This window comes from Pipistrellus hanaki (genome assembly GCF_964339955.1).
Source record: "Pipistrellus hanaki genome assembly, chromosome: 1".
NCBI classification, from domain to species: Eukaryota; Metazoa; Chordata; class Mammalia; order Chiroptera; family Vespertilionidae; genus Pipistrellus; species Pipistrellus hanaki.
The window spans coordinates 24,099,519-24,118,929 of NC_140503.1; the positions used below are offsets into that span (position 1 = coordinate 24,099,519).

At 38.1% G+C, this 19,411-nt stretch overlaps 1 protein-coding gene across 6 annotated transcripts in view; it reads right to left on the bottom strand.

Moving 5' to 3' along the window:
• Window positions 1–19,411, bottom strand: part of PCNX1 (pecanex 1) — a 145,769-nt gene that overhangs the window by 118,491 nt on the left and 7,867 nt on the right. For all 6 annotated transcript variants that reach the window (XM_084891969.1, XM_084891970.1, XM_084891973.1 and 3 more), the window contains exon 2: window positions 3,396–3,604. In XM_084891969.1, the coding sequence (XP_084748095.1) occupies window positions 3,396–3,604 (209 nt within the window). The remainder of the gene's footprint in view (window positions 1–3,395; window positions 3,605–19,411) is intronic.

Consider the following 19,411-nt stretch of genomic DNA (forward strand, 5'->3'; position numbering starts at 1 on the left):
TATGCAGAGACAGCTATTACCATACTGAACTAGTGATGAGTAATACCCAGCAACATTACTCTATCTCCACTGGAATGCATTCTCTAAGTCAGATTCCATGAAAATCAGAAGATGGAGGGCAAGGTAAAGACTAAGGAAAAAATATACAACACCGGAGAAAGGATAGAGAGCCCTCATCTTGCCTAGTTTATATACGTCAACTCTATTGATACATAAATTACAGATCATCCATTTAAACTCTGCAATTCAACAGCTTTTAGTATATTTCTAAAGTTGTGCAACCATCACCACAGTTAATGTTAAAATACAATATTTTTATCCTCCATAACAAACCCCTTTAGCTTTTACCACCCTCCCCATTCCCATCCTGCCAAGGCCTAAGTAGCCACTAATCTACTTTCTGTCACTATACATGCCTATTATGTATATTTCATATCAATGGAATCATATATTATGTGGTCACTTGTGACTGGCTTCTTTCACTTAGCATGTTTTCCAGGCTCACCCATATTGTAGCATGTATCAGCATTTTATACCTTTTTATGGCCTAATAATATTTCACTTAATGAATAAATACATTTTGCTTAATTAGTCATCAGTTGATAGATAATCTTGCCTAGATTTTTGTTGTTTATTTAAGGTTGTGTTTTTTATTGATTTTAGAAAAAGAGGAAGGGAGAGAGGGGAGAGAGACAGAGAGAGAAACATGGATGTGAGAGATAAACATCTATTGGCTGCCTCCTGCATATCCCAAAACCTGGGCAGGTGCCTTGAGCAGGAATGGAGCTGGAGACCTTTGGGTACAATGAGCCACATGGGCCAGGGCAATCTTGCCTAGTTTTATACATTATTTTTGACAGTAAGTCCAAATGATTATATTCTGAATGTAATATTATTAATTTAAAAAAAGCAAATATTTACTAAGTAGTACATTCCAGTCATGTGCTCTATTTTCATTTTCTCATGAAGTATTCTCTTAAAACCTATGACTTAACAGATGAAAAAACTAAAAACCGGAGGGTGAAAAAACTTGGCTAGCGTCTCAGAGGAGCAAACAACATAACTGGTATGTGGAGTTCAAGTGGGAAGGGAGGATAAAAATAACATTTACACAGCACTCCACAATGTGTTATATCTGTTTTTTGTTTTTTCCCCACACACCTAAATGTAGGCACTCAAAACAGTAAAGACTGAGAAAAGATCTGAACACCAGGTCTGCACAACTTTAAAGCTCACAGTCTAAGACACCATTACTGCCTTCCAACAAATAGACACCGAAGTTCTCTTTCCATCTCAAAACCAAAAATAAAGACCATCATCTGGCAAGTTTCTTAACCTCAGCGATGTTGACATTTGGGGCCACATAATTCTTGATTGTGGGGACCATCCTGCCCATAGCAGCATCCCTGACCTCTACAAACTAGATGCCAGTAGCACTCCCCCTAGTTATGATGAGCAAAAATGTCTTCAAATAATGCCAAATGTCTCTTAGGGGGTAAATCACCCCTGGTTGAGAAACAATGATCTAGAACTAAAGCTCAGTGGCCAACATTGAATGAGAAGAAGATATTAAGGAAACGAAAAAGATGGCCGGGACCGGTTTGGCGCGTCGGCTTGGGGACTGAAGGGTCCCGGGTTCGATTCCAGTCAAGGGCATGTACCTTGGTTGCGGGCATATCCCCAGTAGGGGGTGTGCAAGAGGCAGCTGATCGATGACTCTCTCATCGATGTTTCAAACTCTCTCTCTCCCTTCCTCTCTGTATAAAATCAATAAAATATATTTTTTTAAAAATGAAGAAAACAATAGATGACTCCTTTTAAAAAAAAATCCTCTAGCAAAATTATTATACCTCTCTCTTCTCTATACATTTAAAAGCAGAATTCTTAGCCAGCCATAGGTATACTAAATATAGCTAAACATATAAAACAGCTGAGTAAGAATTTTCTTTATTGGCAAGATTTGCCGATTTTCAGCAATGGAGAGTTTTAGCACATACCTGAAAAGCATAGTAGTTTAAAATTCTCACAGAAGCAAAATGGTCAACTGTAGTAAGCAATACATCAAATATGACCTTTATGTCTTAATTTCCCCGTTATGTTCAAAAATATAAACCAGGTACAGGGCAAGGCAGAAAAGAAAAAGGATACAGTCTAATCTGAACTATAAAGAAGACTTCATGAACTATATAATTTGTTTATTATTAGCATCATTAACTGCTGGTTATTGTAATTAAAAGGTAAAATCTTTGGAATCTGGCAATATATATGGAAAACCTTAAAAAGAGGTATATTTTCTAATAAATCTACCTCAGCTAAATTATGATTAAAAATTTAATCATTTAAAATCTAAACATCATATTGATCAATATTTGAATGTGAAAATAACTGAAATAACTAAAAACAAGATAGGAAATATGCTGTACCCATAAAATGGAATACTATGAAGTCAAAAATAGAAGTACATAAAAAACTATTTCAAGTATTTCCTGAGTACCCATCAGTGTCACTATTTTAGAGCCTGAGAATGTAATAGTTTATACATAGTTATTTCAAGGGTAAATAATTTGTTAAACGAACAAACAGGGTAATCATGTGAGTGATGGAGAAAATGTAATTAAAAGGGATAAACAAAGGCTTTCAGTGTACTCAAACACATACATAAACATTATCTGTGTTACAGCATTTCTATCTGGATACCTGAAATAATGCATATTATAATGAATGGAGAAACATGGCATAGTGGTTAAAAGCATGAAGTCCAGATCTGACTCTCTGGATTATTTGATCTTCCTCACCTTAGTTTTCACATTTGAAAGGGATTATCACATCTACCTCATACAATTGTTTTGAAGATTGAATGAACATACATGAATAACTGACTTCTTAGGGTTCCTTCTAGAGAAGGAACAGCTAAGTTCCTAAGGTGAGAATATAAAATTTAAAAATATTTATAATAGACTAAGTGAAAACATGCAATTATAAATGCCAAGCAAAATATTACAATTTGCTTAAGAGATGCATACACCCTATTTATATGTATAACTAATATGTAAATGCTAAGATTTGTAAGTCAAGCTTTAACTTTATTATTTCTTTGGACTGTTTTTCATTGTTTTTGGTCTTTGGTGTGAATAATTATTATACAATTATAATTATTATGGTTTCAGCATGTAATTTAGCAGGAAAGCCAAGGATATTGATTTAAAGCCCAGATATGTCAGTTAGCTTCGCTGTGATTTACTACTGTGATAATCTGTACTTGTCATTGTATCTATAGTGGTAAGATCTATGACTACCTTAAAACCACGTAACAGAACAGGCACAATACAATAATCACATCACTGTACTCATGCGGATCTACATCATTACAAACTGAGTGACAGGGGGGATCCTACCTCGGTCCATTGCTGTCTTTCCTCCTAGTTGAACAGTTGCCTTGCTCAGTTTTGGCTCGCTGATCTTTGAACTCATTTGCATTTCTATCTACAACTTCTCCAGCATCCAGTGCTCTGTGAAGTCGATAGTTGACCATCTTCAGAACAATGAAAACAGCAGCTATCACAGGACAATAAACTGCTACTATAATCATGGAAGAAGGAAGGGCCTTTGAGAGGAAAAAAAATAAAGATGTGCATTTTTAAATATCTTATATTTAATTCAATTAGACAAATATATAACCAAGAATAAACATACAGTCACACAGCATCAATTATGTTATATTACTAAGTTGTAAAAGATGGCATGCCCAATATAGTAGCCACTAGATACATGAGGCTACTGAGCACTTGAAATGTGGTTAGTATGACTGAATTGTGTACTGTAAATAAACTATCATGGGATTTTGAAGACTATGAAAAAAAAAGTATAGCCCTAACTGGTTTGGCTCAATAGATAGAGCATCGGCTTAAAGGCTGAAGGGTCCCAGGTTCCATTCCACCCAAGGGCACATGCCTAGGTTGTGGGCTCGATCCCCAGTAGGGGGCGTGCAGGAGGCAGCCAATAAATGATTCTCTTTCATCATTGATGTTTCTATCTCTCTCCCTCTTCTTCTTTTTTTTTTTTTTTTAATATATTTTATTGATTTTTTTACAGAGAGGAAGAGATAGGGATAGAGAGCCAGAAACATAGATGAGAGAGAATCATCGATCAGCTGCCTCTTGCACACCCCCTTCGGAGGATGTGCCCGCAACCAAGGTATATGCCCTTGACCGGAATCGAACCTGGGACCTTTCAGTCCGCAGGCGGACACTCAATTACTGAGCCAAACCGGTTTTGGCTCTCTCCCACTTCTTTTCTCTCTGAAATAAATATCCTATATAAGAGTAATATGTCAATTAGCCATCACTCCGCGACAAAAATGGCGGCGCCCATAGCAGACACCGGAGGCATCGCCCAGGCAACAGGAGCCAGCATCTGCTCCTTGGCTGCAGAGAGGGAGAGGCTTCTCTGGCCAGAGGACTGGGAGCAGGACACTGAGCTCGCATCGCCAGCTGCTGAGCTTCTGAGCCATGGCTGTGCTGCGAGAGGGAAGGGACCTCTGGGGCTGTGAGCCCAGAGTTCGTGCCCCAGCCAGCCATGCGGCGGGAGGGAAGGAGCCTGTGGGGTCGTGATGCTGACAGAGCCCTGTGGGTGCCAGGGTCCTCCACCTGCAGCCCCCAGTAGCAGCCCAGCAGCCCGTCGCAGACTGGAAGCCCCCTGCCAGCAGTCCAGACAGGACCAGCAGGCACATTTAGACATCAAATCACTGCTGCTGAGGCTGCCATCACACACGCTCGCAAGTAGTATGGTCCAAGGGAGCGACTCCTGAGGCAAGGCTCCCATGGCAACTGATGCATAGCCAGGCAAGGAAGCCTGAAAGCCCAAGCACCCGCATACCCGAGCTGCAGGGCATCATGGGCCGGGGCCTTGAGGGGGCCCCAGGACAAGCATCTTCCCAGAGGCTGTGTGGAAGGAGGAGAGGAACCTCTGGCTAGAGACCAGGTGAGGGCTGCTGGCGCCTTTGCAGGCCAAGACCAGGCTGAGGGACACCCCCCACACATACTGCACCCCCGTGCATGAATTTCGTGCACCAGGCCTCTAGTATATATATATATTTTTTAAAAGTGTAAAAAATCTCAATATATTTTTATAGTACTGCATTAAATAAAATATTTATAGTACTGTGTTAAATAAAATATTATTACAATTAATTGTATCTGTTTTTCCTTATTTTTAATGTGGCTACTAGAAAAATTTTAATTGCATATGTGATTCAGAGTACATTTCCATTGGACAGTTCTGGCATGAAGTCCATGCCAAAGAGCTTATAATATACAACTGGAGAGTTAAGGTATGACATTACATAATACATGAGTAAGACAGGGTTGTGATCCAAATATATATAATCTCTGCTTATGTGCTCTCTGTAAATTTTTTAAAGATATAAACATATCTTGTGTTCTAGAAAATTACAAGTTAAAACTGTCATTTGAATCCTTAGAACTGTGACTGTAAAACCAGTTTAAGACATGGGAGATATGTAAAACCAAAGTATGTTTTATTTTAAAATATACTTAAACAGTTAAAAAAAAATAAAACTGATTCCAATTAAAAACATCATTGAGTAACTGATTTAGACATAATTTTAAGCTGAAAAATATATTTAAAATTTACAAAATCCATAAATATCAGATTTAAAAGAGTTAAGTACTTTGAAATATTTGTAAGATAGGTTAAGTACTTAAAAATTAATACTAAAATTTATAAATGCAATTTAAGTTAAAAGGATCTTAAGCCATATTTTAAAAACCAAATCTCTTAAAAATGACTGTAAAATGTTGACTTTGAAGAGTTGAGTTTAAAATTCTAAAAGTTGAGTTTAAAATTCTAAGTTAACTCATAGTGTTAATAAACCTAGGATTCATTGTGTAAAAACAAAAAAAGCCTGAATAAGCAGGAAATACACACACACATACACACACTCAAGTTAATAAAAAGTTCAAAGTAAACACAAATATGAACACATATACTACTCAGAGTATTTACAAAAATCCTGCATGATGCTGGTTTACACGAGATATGTTCACATAAGAACTAGAATGCTTGGAGATCATTTAGTTCAACACACTCATTTCCAGACTAGAAATTGAGAACTACTAACTTTAAATGATTTAGTCAAAATTACCATCTTATAACATCAAAACAGCATAAGTAAATAAGGTTTCTTCTACCTATGCCATGGCATGTTTTACTATATACCACAACACCAATTCTATTTTGTCAATGAAAAACGAGTCAGAGTTCCATCATTATTCACCACAGTTCATACTAACATAAAAATGATTGATTACATTAATCAAGTGGATGGAAAGAGAGCAACCTCTCCATTATTGCTCAGAGTGGCAGACAATGGAAATGTTAATGGCCTCTCCACATGGGAAAAGATAAAAGAAATTACTTAATATTGAATAGTCTATCGTATTTGCCTCTACAAATGAGTCAAAGTGAATGCCTAAAACAGATCTAAAACTCTCCCTTCCCCACTATCATATTGCCAAAAGCAGTAGATAATTGAGTGCCAAAAAAAACACACTAAAATGTGTAGGATCTATATATATATATACAGATTTCCTTTTAAACATTGATTATTGTAAAGACCAAAAACAAAAAATATAAGTGACCATTTCCTACTCAAACTATAAATGAACCCTTCACTTTTTAAGCCCCATCAGAGGTTACCCTTGAGGTTTCCAGGTGACAGCTGAGCTGTGCTGCGACAGTTTCCCTCTTCCCAGAGGGATATAGTGCATAGGTACACACTGGGTGGCTGTGGGACTTTGTTCTCTACTTCTTCTCTGCTCTACATGCATTTCCTCAAGGGCCTCTCAGCTGATCTCAGCACAAGTGACAACATTAGTTTCAAATCATAAGTGGATCACAAACCCTGTGTTTCATTAATATTACAAGAAAAATTTAAAAGATGTCTGCATTTAAATGGCTTCACTGGTCCCTTAAAATCCAACACCAGGCCTAACTGGTTTGGCTCAGTGGATGGAGTGTCTGTCAGCCTACGGACTCAAGGGTCCTAGGTTCGATTCCGGTCAAGGGCAAGTACCTTGGTTGCAGGCACATCCCCAGTAGGGAGTGTGCAGGAAGCAGCTGATGGATGTTTCTCTCATCAATGTTTCTAACTCTCTATCCCTCTCCCTTACTCTCTGTAAAAAAATCAATATTTTAAAACAAATAAATAACATAATATAATATAAAATAAAACACCAAAAAAATGAGAAACTAGTCAGGCCACCTGTTTTTCAGTTTTATAAATTATTTATCAAAGAGCAAACCTAGTAGTATTTACCATTCACCTTTATATTTTATTAAATTAGATACATCAATATGGTGTTTTCAAAGAAAGATTTTCAGAGAGAACAGAATTCCATTTATCAGGAAGTAGCTTCTCATGGGAAAGCAGGTTTTTTTCCCTGAAGAAAAAAACTTTTTACAAGATAAAACTGCTTATGTTTCTGTTAAAATTTTGTATCCCATTCAACAACCCAGTTCTAAATTAAAACATTTCAAATTTTTTTTTTGGCAATTACTTATTGACTTAAGGTTAACTGTGTTCCATAACAACCAAAAGTACTATAGTATTTTCAAAAGGATGCATTTTACGTTTTTAGGTTACATTTTTTTACTGTGCACTAAGGGCCCACTACATGAATTCATGCACCTTGAAAGGAACTGTAGGCTGTGAGGCTGCGGTAGGCACATGCCCCCATCTGGCCCCTCCCATCACGACCCCTTGGTCCCCCATTTGCTGGGGTGGAGTGATTTGGGCTGGGGCCAACAGCGGGTGCAAGCAGGGCTGGTGCTGTCAGAAGGTGCAAGCAGCGGATGCTGCCCCGATCACCCCTCAGGAGCAGGAGAAGGTGGAGAAGCCCTCAGGGACGGTCGGGGCCAGCAGCCACCACTGGCACCCAGTGACGGTGTCGAGTGATCAGGACCAGAGCCTGGCACTGGCAGTGGGTACGAGTGGTAGCTCCAGCACCGGCTGCAGGTGCACATGGGACCAGCAGCAGGTGCAAGCGCTATGTGGGACCGCGACACAAGGGAGCAAAGAATTTTCAGTAACCACCAGAGGCTCGCCCCGATGACAGCACCCGGCACTCCACCTTGGTCTGGCGCTCCAGCTCACCTGCTCCACCACCCCGCCGAGGCCGACACCCGCCATGTTCTGTGTCTGCCGCCTGCTGCCAATGCTCAACATGTTCTATGCGTACCCCCTGGTGGTCAGCGCACATCTTAGCAACCGATTATTCAGTTGTTCAGTTGTTTGTTTGTTGTACCATTTGGTCTACTTTCATAGGGTTTTATATAGAGAGATGTCATCTTTTAAGTTAATGCTGGTGCAACCAAGCACCTTAGCTGTCCTTTAGTAATAAAAGCTGACCTATCTTATCTTGACGTAAAAGTCCGTCTATTGTTACAAACTACCTGTATAATAAGGCTGGCTTTACTTCTTTCCCAGGTCACCACAAACAGAGGACAGCAGAGAACGAAGGTGGTTCAGCAGGTAGTGTAATACTGTTTGACAAACAAGGCCCTCGTTACATAACTAGGAAAGGTCACAACCCTGCAGGCAATCAATCATCACAGACTTAAAGTACTCTTCTCATACATCTTAAACACCTATCTCGTAGATCTTATATAGCAAAAAGTTATAACACTGAAACAGACAAGCTGGCCCTAGCCAGTTTGGCGGAGCGGATAAAGCATCGAACTGCAAACCAAAGGGTCCCGGGTTCAATTCCAGTCAAAGGCATGTACCTCGACTGCAGGCTCCTCCCTGGCTGGGCCCTGGTCAGAGCACATGCAGGAAGCAACTGATGTGTCTCTCTCACATCAATGTTTCTGTCTTTCCCTCTTTTTTCCACTCTCCCTAAAAATCAATGGAAAAATATTCTCAGGTGAGGATTAAAAAAAAAAAAAAAAAAAAAGTAAAAAACAAACAATCACAAAGCCAACCTGATTTTCCCCCCCAGTCCTATTATGCTATGATTAGTAACTTCTTGATTTTTGAGATTTGCTCATCATGTAGTCATACTCAGGCATTCATACCAGTTCAGTCAGAAATCAATGATCTGCAAATGGAACAGAATAAGAGCACAGAAATAAACCCACGCCTATATGGTCAACTAATATATGACAAGATATACAATGAATAAATACCTGAGGCTGCCTCCCTGGCCCAGCGGGGCTTGATGGGGGACTTGAGGCTGCACCCCCCTCCCGGCAGGGCTTAAAAGGGAACACAAGGCTGCTACCCTGGCCTAGCAGGGCTTGACAGTGTACCTTAGGCCGCATTCCCCACCTGGCAGGGCTTGATAAGGGACCTCAAGGGATGCACCTACCCGGTGCTGGGTTGGGGGACCTCAGACCATGCCCCCCACTCCGGTGCTAGGCCAGGGACCTCAGGCCATGTCCCTCGTCTGGCGGAGTTGACGGGGGACCTCAAGGTGTGCCCCCCACCCTGGTGCTGGGCCGGGGGACCTCAGGCTACGCCCCTTGCCCAGCGGGGCTTGTCAGGGGACCTCAGGCTGTGCCCCCCTCCCGGCAGGAATTGACAGGGGATCTCAGGCTGCACCCCTACCCGGCGCCAGGCCAGGGGACCTGAGGCTGCACCTCCCTCCCACCCACCTAGTGGGGCTTGACAAGGGTAGGACCGGCCTAGTCTCAATCTAGCCCATTGGGGTGGGGCCAGACGGGTCTGGATCTCTCGTGATTTTGAGGCGCATGTGGGTAGGTGGGGACTTTGTGTCTCATGGTGCGCCCCAGACTCTGACAGGAGAAGATTTTCATATACATTTTACTAATTTTCTTTCATCTCTGACATTTCTATTATAGAGAAAGTACAAATAGCAATATTAAAATATCTCCTTTAATTAATACCCTTTAAATGTGCACAAATTTTGTGTGCCAGACCACTAGTAAATGTTATGTGTCTACTAAGTATATGAAGATACCGTACTCAAAAAATTTATTATTACCGGTAAACAAACAGAAATTAAAACAAGATGCCATCATAATAAACAATGCTGGTGAGAACAAAAGAAAACAGGTCCTTACATACAATGGTGAGAATATAAACTGGTAAAACTTTTTTTGAGGTGTAATATGGCAACATCATTTAATTTAAATGTGCATAATCTTTGACCTAGCAATTTCTTTTCTAGAAACCTATAAACTCTCACAGTACAATTTTACATACACAAATGTGTACCACAGTATTGCCATAACATTGTTTGCTTTATTTTGAACTTTTATTTTGGACTATATGTACTTGAGTATAGTCTGGAACATTTTCTACAGCTAATATTGCTTTCCTGATAACAACCTAATAATGGTTTTTAACTGGAAGGTGAAATGCTCAAGGAATATATTATAAGAGATAAAAAGCACTATATAATTGTTATTATTATCAGTACCATAAAAGCATCTAATGTAGCCAGAATCAAAGTTATTCCATAATTTATTCACTGCTTTAAAAAAAAAAAAAAAAAAAAAAAAAAAAAAGGTGAGTTAAACTTCAGCCAGAATCAAAAATGTGTTTTCAGACATGGAAGAATAACAAGCTTTCAAACACTGAAGAATAATAAGGCCTTGCACAGGGTAGTGGTTAATTTGAGGTTCCCATCAAATCACTTACAGGCTTTTCTGCTGGTGCATTTAGGGGAGTTGTTTTCAAAATTCACATGAGTAGAATCTCCCCCCAGACAACGATTTATTGGAGTGAAGCAAAACAGGACCTCAGGCAAGTTCATTCCCAGTTATTAGATGGTGGGGTTTTTGCTCGTTTGTTTTTTTAAGAAGGAAAGTAATGTCGGTTCTGTCCCATTTATCACCTGTGTAATAGGCCAGCTATTCTCAAGTGACATGTGCCAATAGGCAAGCAATTCTCAAGTGAAGTAGTAAGGACTATACAAAGAACTACTAACAATCTTTAAAGCTGCTGAATAACTTTTTTAAAAAATAGGTAAATTTAGGATTATTCCTACATTAGCCTCACTCTCGGCCTGTGCTGTGATATGCATCTTGCTACAGGAAGGAAAAGAGATAAGCAGTGACTCAGAATGAGCAGAGGAATGGGGAGTATGTAGTTTGAAACCAACCCATGGAGAATTCTAATTCTCCTCACTCCTATCAGTAAGCAAAACTAAATAAAGCTCTAATTAGCTGAGAGCTACAAGTCAATGCCTAGAATAGCATGAAGAGCTATATAGTGCACTCTGTGATTTTACTTTGACTTTCTTTGTATTACCTACAGATACCTTTACAAAGAAAGAAAACTGCCAGCATGGCTCAGTGGTTGGATCTTCCACCAATGATCCAGAAGATCATGGTTCAATTCAGGGTACAAGCCTGGGTTCCTGGCTCGATCTCCAGTAGGAGGCGTGCAGGAGGCAATCAATCAGTAATTCTCTCTCGCTGACCTCTCTCTCTCTCTCTCTCTCCCCCTCCCTTGCTGAAATCAATAAAAATATTTTTAAAGGTAGAAAAACCAAAATAGATAATGTAATGAGAACTTGAGTAACACTTCATAATCATGTGAACACAAAAATATGCTATAAACATATCAGTACTTGTTTAAGATTACCAAACCAAAGGCAAAGCAAAATGAAAGGAAAATTAGTCAAAGATCACTAACTACCGTGTTTCCACGAAAATAAGACATCCTCCGAAAATAAGACCTAGCGTATGAAAAGCTAAGACATTCCCTGAAAATAAGACCTAGCGCAACTTTGGGAGAAAAAAATTAATATAAGACACTGTCTTATTTTCGGGGAAACAGGGTATGTTAATATCATGTTATATTGTATAGATTCTAGAAACCATAACTTTGGACAATAAAATAAGGTTTAAGTTTACTGCAACTACAGAGAATAGAGAGGAAAAACATGGCATCACAATTAGACAAATCCATAATGTACAACATTCTATAAGATAAATTACCCTATATTTTTAAAAATCAATTTGGATGAGAGAGAAATTATTAAACCCTAACTGGATCCTGGATTTGGAAAAACTGGCTATATATGATATTTTTGGGACTTTGGGGAAATTCTAAATATGAACTAGATGTTAGAGAATGTTAATTATATTCAATGTGATAATTGAGGGATGACAAGTCATAATGCATCAGGTATAAACACGTGCCTAGGAGAGAAAATGAGGATGTAGATATATATCACATATCGATATACAGAACCAAATGTGATTTTTTTTTTTAAAGGTTCTAAATGTTAAATCTAGGTAGATATATGGGTGATCGTGTATTATTCTTTCAACATTCTTATTCATTTGAAAAATCTTCATTTAAAGCAATTGGAAAAATAAGATTATTTTAAGCTTATTCTTCAACAGCACATACTGTATACTTTAATACTCTTGTGACATAAGGAACTGAAAAAAAGACACTGATAATACAGTTTAATTTTTTAATTAGCCATATTTACTTTCACTTAAAAAAATCTTTAAATTGAGGATTTCACTATTTAAATGCCCCCCCAAAAAAATCTTTACTCCCTTGAAAGTTCACTTGGGTTCTGTCTTAAGGTTCTGTGATAGTTACAAAAATCATCTGTAGTATATATTATGGTATAAATAAAACAGAATACTACTTAGTGCAAATAATAATTGCTTTACTGGGGTTTTCATTACTTTGTTTTACATCCTTGTTTTTATCCATTCCAGATATTGACCAGGAATAGTAATATTATGAACATAAATAATATACTGAAAAGTTAAAAAATAATTCACTAAGAAAGCCTTAACATGTTAGATATCTTTATTAGTTGTACCAGTTAATAATTTGGATTTTTTTCTATAGATGGAGTTACACGTTTGTTGATATATATGTGATTTGATATGCTATTTTGTTGTATTGACAACAAGCTTCAAAACTTCATGTCAAATTTTCTGAAGGTGTTAACATCGTAGATATTTTTATGCTTAAAAATATCAAATTTTGTGCAAAAAAAAAAAAAAAAAAGAGCATTTGCGGGAAGTTTTAATTCATTACTTTATTTTGAAGAAAAGTGCTGCTGAAAGTTATCATATACTCCGGGAAGTTTATGGTGAACATGTTCCTTCTCAAGATACTGTGAACGCTGGTTTAAAAGTGATGGTTTCGATGTGAAAGACAAAGAACGTCCAGGTCAACCGAAAAAGTTTGAAGACCAACAATTACAAGCATTATTGGATGAAGATGCATGGCAAACTCAAAAACAACTTGCAAAAAGATTAAACGTTGCTCAGCAAACAATTTCCGATCATTTATTTACAAGCACTGGGAAAGATTTTAAAGGAAGGAAAATGAATGCCACATCAACTGAACGAAAGACAAATGGAAAACTGAAAAGCCATCAGTAAAATGTTGCTTCAACAGCACGAAAGAAAGACTTTTTTGCATCGAATTATGACTGGCAATGAAAAGTGAATTTATTTTGGGAATCCTAAACACACAAAATCATCAGTTGATCCGGGTCAACCATCAACATCGACTGCAAGGCCAAATCGCTTTGGAAAGAAGACAATGCTCTGCGTTTGGTGGGATCAGGAAGGTGTGGTGGATTATGAGCTTCTAAAACCAGGTGAAACCATTAATACTGATCACTACTGACAACAAATTATCAATTTGAACCATGCTTTGATCGTAAAATGACCAGAATGGGCTATAATGACATACCATCACACACTTCAAAACCAGTTAAAGACACGTTAAAATTTTTGTCTGGGAAGTATTAACCCACCCGCCGTATTCACCCGACCTTGCTCCTTCAGATTACCACTTGTTCAGGTGGATGGCACATGTACTTTCTGGGCAGCACTTCTAAATATACAAACAAGTGGAAAATTGGGTCTCTGAATGGTTGCCTCAAAGCAAGAAAAGTTCTATTGGGACGATATCCACAAATTACCTGAAAGATGGGAGAAATGTGTAGCTAACAATGTACATTACTTTGAATAAAGCACTTTTTAAATATATATATATATATATATATATATATATATATATATATATATATATATATATTTATTGATCTTTTACAGAGAGGGGGAGAGAGAGAGAATTAGAAACATCTATCAGCTGCCTGCCTCCTGCACACCCCCCATTGGGGATGCGCCCACAACCACGGCACATGCCCCCAACCGGAACCAAACCCGGGACCCCTAGTCCACAGGCCGTCGCTCTATCCACTGAGCCAAACCAGGCAGGGCATTTTGATGTTTCTCTTGAAATTATCGTGTTTTGATTACAAAATCCACATTATTAACTGGTACACCTCGCATATATAAAAGCCTAAGCAACCATTACGAGCCAACAACCGAACAACCAGACAACCAGCTGATAGCAATGATGCACACTGACCCAGACTTCGCTGCTGTGGCCCTGACAGCCCTGATTCTGGCTTACCCACACCCCAGACCCAGATAGAATAGCAGAGGCAGCCTGATTCCTCATGAAATTGGCCATTGGTTAGCTTGGCCCCATTGCCAGCCGAGGGACCCAACCCATGCACGAATTCATGCATCAGTCCTCTAGTCCTATATAATAAAAGGTTAATATGCAAATCAGCAAAATGATGGAATGACCAGTCGCTATGATGCACACTGACCACCAGGGGCTGCCTCCTGGTGGTCAGTATACTCCTAAATGGGAAACATTGCTCAGCTAGAAGCTGGGCTCATGGCTGGCAAGCACAGCAGCACTAAAAATGTCCAACTGACAGCTTAGGCCCACTCCCTGCTCCCCGAAGGCTCCCGGACTGCAAGAGGGTGCAGGCTGGGCTGAGGGAACCCCCCCACCCCAAGTGCATGAATTTTATGCACCGGGCCTCTAGTATAATAAAATACTTGGTAGTAGAGTAAACCACTGTACCAAAAACATATAATCATTTAATGAACAACTTTTCCCCAGAACAAAGATTCCTTTGCCTGATGGAAAGATTGTGAGAAATGCTCCTCCAGGACTAATAAACCCCGTGAAGATTCCTCACCATCAGGCCCACATTACCCAATATACAGTAATGTTTGAATGTATGAATTATCCTCTGCATAAATCCTTCTAGGAAATGACTGGATGTTTCTTCCAGTTCCTGAGTACTTTATGACACATAAGGGGTTAGTCATATTCTACCTTGTAATATGATTGTTTATTTATCTCATTGCCTCCAATTTATAAATTAGGAGAAAGCAGCATTATACAGGAAGCTAAGATACTCAAATTCATTCTGCATGATTGAGGTATAAAGTCTTTTTCATCTTTAGAATTACTTCATTTAATGTAATTCTTCTTATGCAAAATATATCAATTTTCAAATAGCCTAACATAGGTTAATGGTCAATGTATGATTTGAAAATAATTCAGCTCTAGCCAGTTTGGCTCAGTAGACAGAGCGTCGGCCTGGGGACTGAAGGGTTCCAAGTTCAATTCTCAGTCAGGGCACATGCCTGGGTTTCAGGCTTGATCCCCAGTAGGGGGTTGCAGGAGACAGCCGATCAATGATTCTCTCTCATCATTGATGTTTCTCTCTTTCTCTCCATTCTTGTCTGAGCTCAATAAAAATATATATATTTTTTAAAAATCATTCAGAATATTTTCTTCTTGCGCTGGCCAGTTTGGCTCAGTGGATAGAGCACAGGCCTGCAAACTGAAGGGTCCCAGATTCGATTCTGGTCAAGGGCATGTACCTTAGTTATAGGCTTGATCAGTAGGAGATTCTTTATCCCTCTCCCTTCTTCTCTGTAAAAATCAATAAAATATTTTAAAAAGAATACTCTCTTCTTTGCATCTAAAATATATCACAAACATAAAACCTTTTACTAAATTTTCTCATGACAATTTAGTAAATTATTATAAATTGTAAAATTCTAAAAAAAAAAAAAAACAAAAACAAAAAAACCAGAATCTCAACATAAGAGAAAGAATAGAAAATCATATTAAAATAATCATACTAAGTGCAATTTATTATCCTGGATTGGATCCTGAAACAGAAAAGGAACATTAGTGTCAAAACTGGTTTGGCTCAGTGGACAGAGAGTCAGCCTGCGGACTAAAGGGTCCCAGGTTCAATTCCGGTCAAGGGCATGTACCTTGGTTGCGGGCACATCCCCTGGGAGGGAGCGGGGGCCAAGAGGCAGCTGATCGATGTTTCTCTCTCATCAATGTTTCTAACTCTCTATCCCTCTCACTTCCTCTCTGTAAAAAAAAAAATCAATAAAATATTTTTTTTTTAAAGAAAAGGAACATTTGTGGTAAAATCTAAATAAAGTCTATAGTTTGTTAATAATACTATATACCATGTTGATTTCTTAATTTTAATAAATACACCATGGTTACGTAAGGTTTCAATATTACAGGAAGCTGGGCAAAAGGTATAAAAGAATTCTATATTAGTTTTGTAACTTTTCTGTAAATCTAAAATTATTATAAAACGAAGTTTTAAAGATGTTAACTATGGATGAATATGTTTAGCTTATGTCTAGACAACATTCAGGGAGTTAGGAGGGATAGTAGAAGTGAACAGCCAGATATGTGATTCAAGCTTCTCAAATTTGTGACTAATCTTCCTGCCTATTCTTAGGGCAGTTGGCACTCAGAATTCTATGTGGTTTGTACAAAGCAGTACAAATAGGACTTTTTTTTTCCCCTTAAAACCTCAAAAGGAAATGGCTTGCTTTGCCCTAGGTTTTCTTTTCTTTCTTATAACACAAAGCAACAGAGACTAGCGCCAACAGTGTAAGTTATAAAAGATGCAAACTCCCTCAGATTCTAAAGATAAAGGACAAGAAGGAAAGTTTGAACTTTTTTTACAATTCTACCAAAGAAAGCATTTAACCAATTCCTTGGGGGAAAGGCAGAGGAACCAAGGAATCATTAACTACTTATTTCACTGGGATTTGGTACAATTTATCTAGATGGTAAAGAAGTCAACAGTAATAAAATCTACAGAATGTTTGTTGTAATCTGTTCTTTTCCACACCTGTCTATACTATTTTAGTATTACTATTCCTAGGGGTCCCCAGTACAAAATAATTTTCTGTCTTCCCCTGCTGTGCAGAGAGACAGGAAAACCATTTGATTTAATTCAGATTAAATAATAGAAAGAAGCAATCAATCTCTCAAAGAAACATTTCTGCTTGTTATCCAGATGCCTGCTCTGAAAATTATCTGAGTACAGAATATAGGAAAAATCAGATAAAAGTTATGTGACATATGTTAGTGTAATAACACCCCCTTAATTTGGACTAAGAAAATCTGAATTGGGAGGAGGTCAATGGGGAAATAAAGGAGATATATGTACTACTATTTGTAATACTTTAAACAATAAAATTAAATTTTAAAAAAAGAAAGGCTGAATTAGACAAGTACTTTAAGAGAAATTCTGCCTATTATAAAAAAAACAAACTATTACTGCCAGGCGAACATGGCTCAGTGGCTGAGCACTGACTCATGAACCAGGAGGTCACAGTTCAATTCCCAGTCAGAGCACATGGCCAGGTTGCAAGCTCAATCCCCAGAAGGGGACATGCAAGAGACAACAGGTCAGTGATTCTCTCTCATCAGTGATCAATCGATCGATCTCTCTCTCTCTCTCTCTCTCTCTCTCTCTCTCTCTCTCTCTTTCCATTCCTTTCTAAAATCAATAAAAAAATTATTTTAAAACTATTACTGAAATGATTTCATTCAACATTCCATTGAATGAGAAATTTAACACACTAACACCCTGTTTTGGAAAGTGCTGAGTAAAGGTGGGAAGACAAATACTTTTAATATTGTTGATGAAAACTTAAATTAGGCGATTTGGCATTTTCAACCATTTTCTTTTCTTCAAAATACTCTTGTCTTGGCTTCTGGAACAGGTTACTTTCTTTCTTTTCCTCTTACCTTTCTGGTCTTCTCTGCTGAGCCATTTTCTTTTTAATGAATTATACTTTCTCCCCAGGTCTTATCTGTTCTGTAGCTTGGATTATCCTCTATAATGCTAATAACTCCCAAATAAATTTTACCCCAAATTTCTCTCCTTAACACTTCTCTTCAACACTCTAAACTCACGTTCTCCAACCTCAAAGGCAACCTCAAAACGGCCCCACAATCCTTCCGTCCCCTTCCAGTCAGGTCACTTTGCCAGTCTCCAAAAATAAGAATCCACCGCAAACCCTGAATATCCTCCTCACCTCCCCCTTCACTCTCAACAGAAAACACTAACTCTGTATTTCAAAATAAATCATAAAAGACCTACCTCAACTTTCACCACCAAATGCTTATCCCTTCTTCCATAAGCATTCATCCTTACCTCCTTCCTTCCCCCAACTCTCTCCAGAGATTGATCCCTGGCTAACTATACTTCCTGGACCACAAGCCTACTTTGCCTTCTCAGGAACCTCATATTATCAATTTCAATATATATTCTCTTTCAAAATTCACTCAGTGTTTTAAAAATGATTATTTATCAAATAAAAATATGCATATCCTATAAACCACCAACTTTACTTCCAGAAATTTATACAAAAGACTGGTACAAAGATTTAACTGACAAGAATACTCACACTACTGTTTTCAAAATAGCTAAAATCTACAACCTACAGAGCCAATAACCAAATGATTAAATACACTGTAACACATTATACTACCGTGTACTAGACAGCTATTCAAACTGCTTTTTTCCCCCACATGGTAACATTCCCAATCTACAGTCAAGCAAAATAGGCTTCAAACAGTACAAATTTTATGAGTCCATTTTTGTAAGGAAAAAGCATAATATGTATTTGTAAGCTCCAAATATAAAATGCTTAACAGCTTTAGCTATAATTTCTGATTTAGCATATATATATTTGAACAAAAAGGTTCTACTGTGTTGACAAAACAGAGAAAAATCTAAATACTGAGTAAATAAAAGTACAGTATTACTGTCTCCTAAAATTTAAATAAGACGATAAAGTATGCCATTATCATTAATTTATTTTAAATTAAAACATGGTCTTATTTGGGAAGAAAAAAACGTTTTTCACATTAGGTTTCTAATTTCTTTGAGTTCTGAATAAACCTACCCTCATGTTGCGGTGACAACTTTTACAAAATAGTCAAAAACTGGAAAGCGGTCCTCATCTACAGGAGAATGGATAAACAAACTGTAGTATACTCGCACCAAGGAACACTGCTTAGCAATAAAAAGGAACAAGGTACTTTCATAAAGTATACCTACATGATTCTATTTATATGAAGTTATAAAACAGAGTAAACTAATCAATGATTGGGGGGGGGGGGGGGGATCAGGCCAAGGCCAAGAGGGAGAGGACTGACTGGGAAGGACAAACAAGAACTTCCTCGAATGATGCTAAACATCCTACAACACGATAGGTTTGCACTACA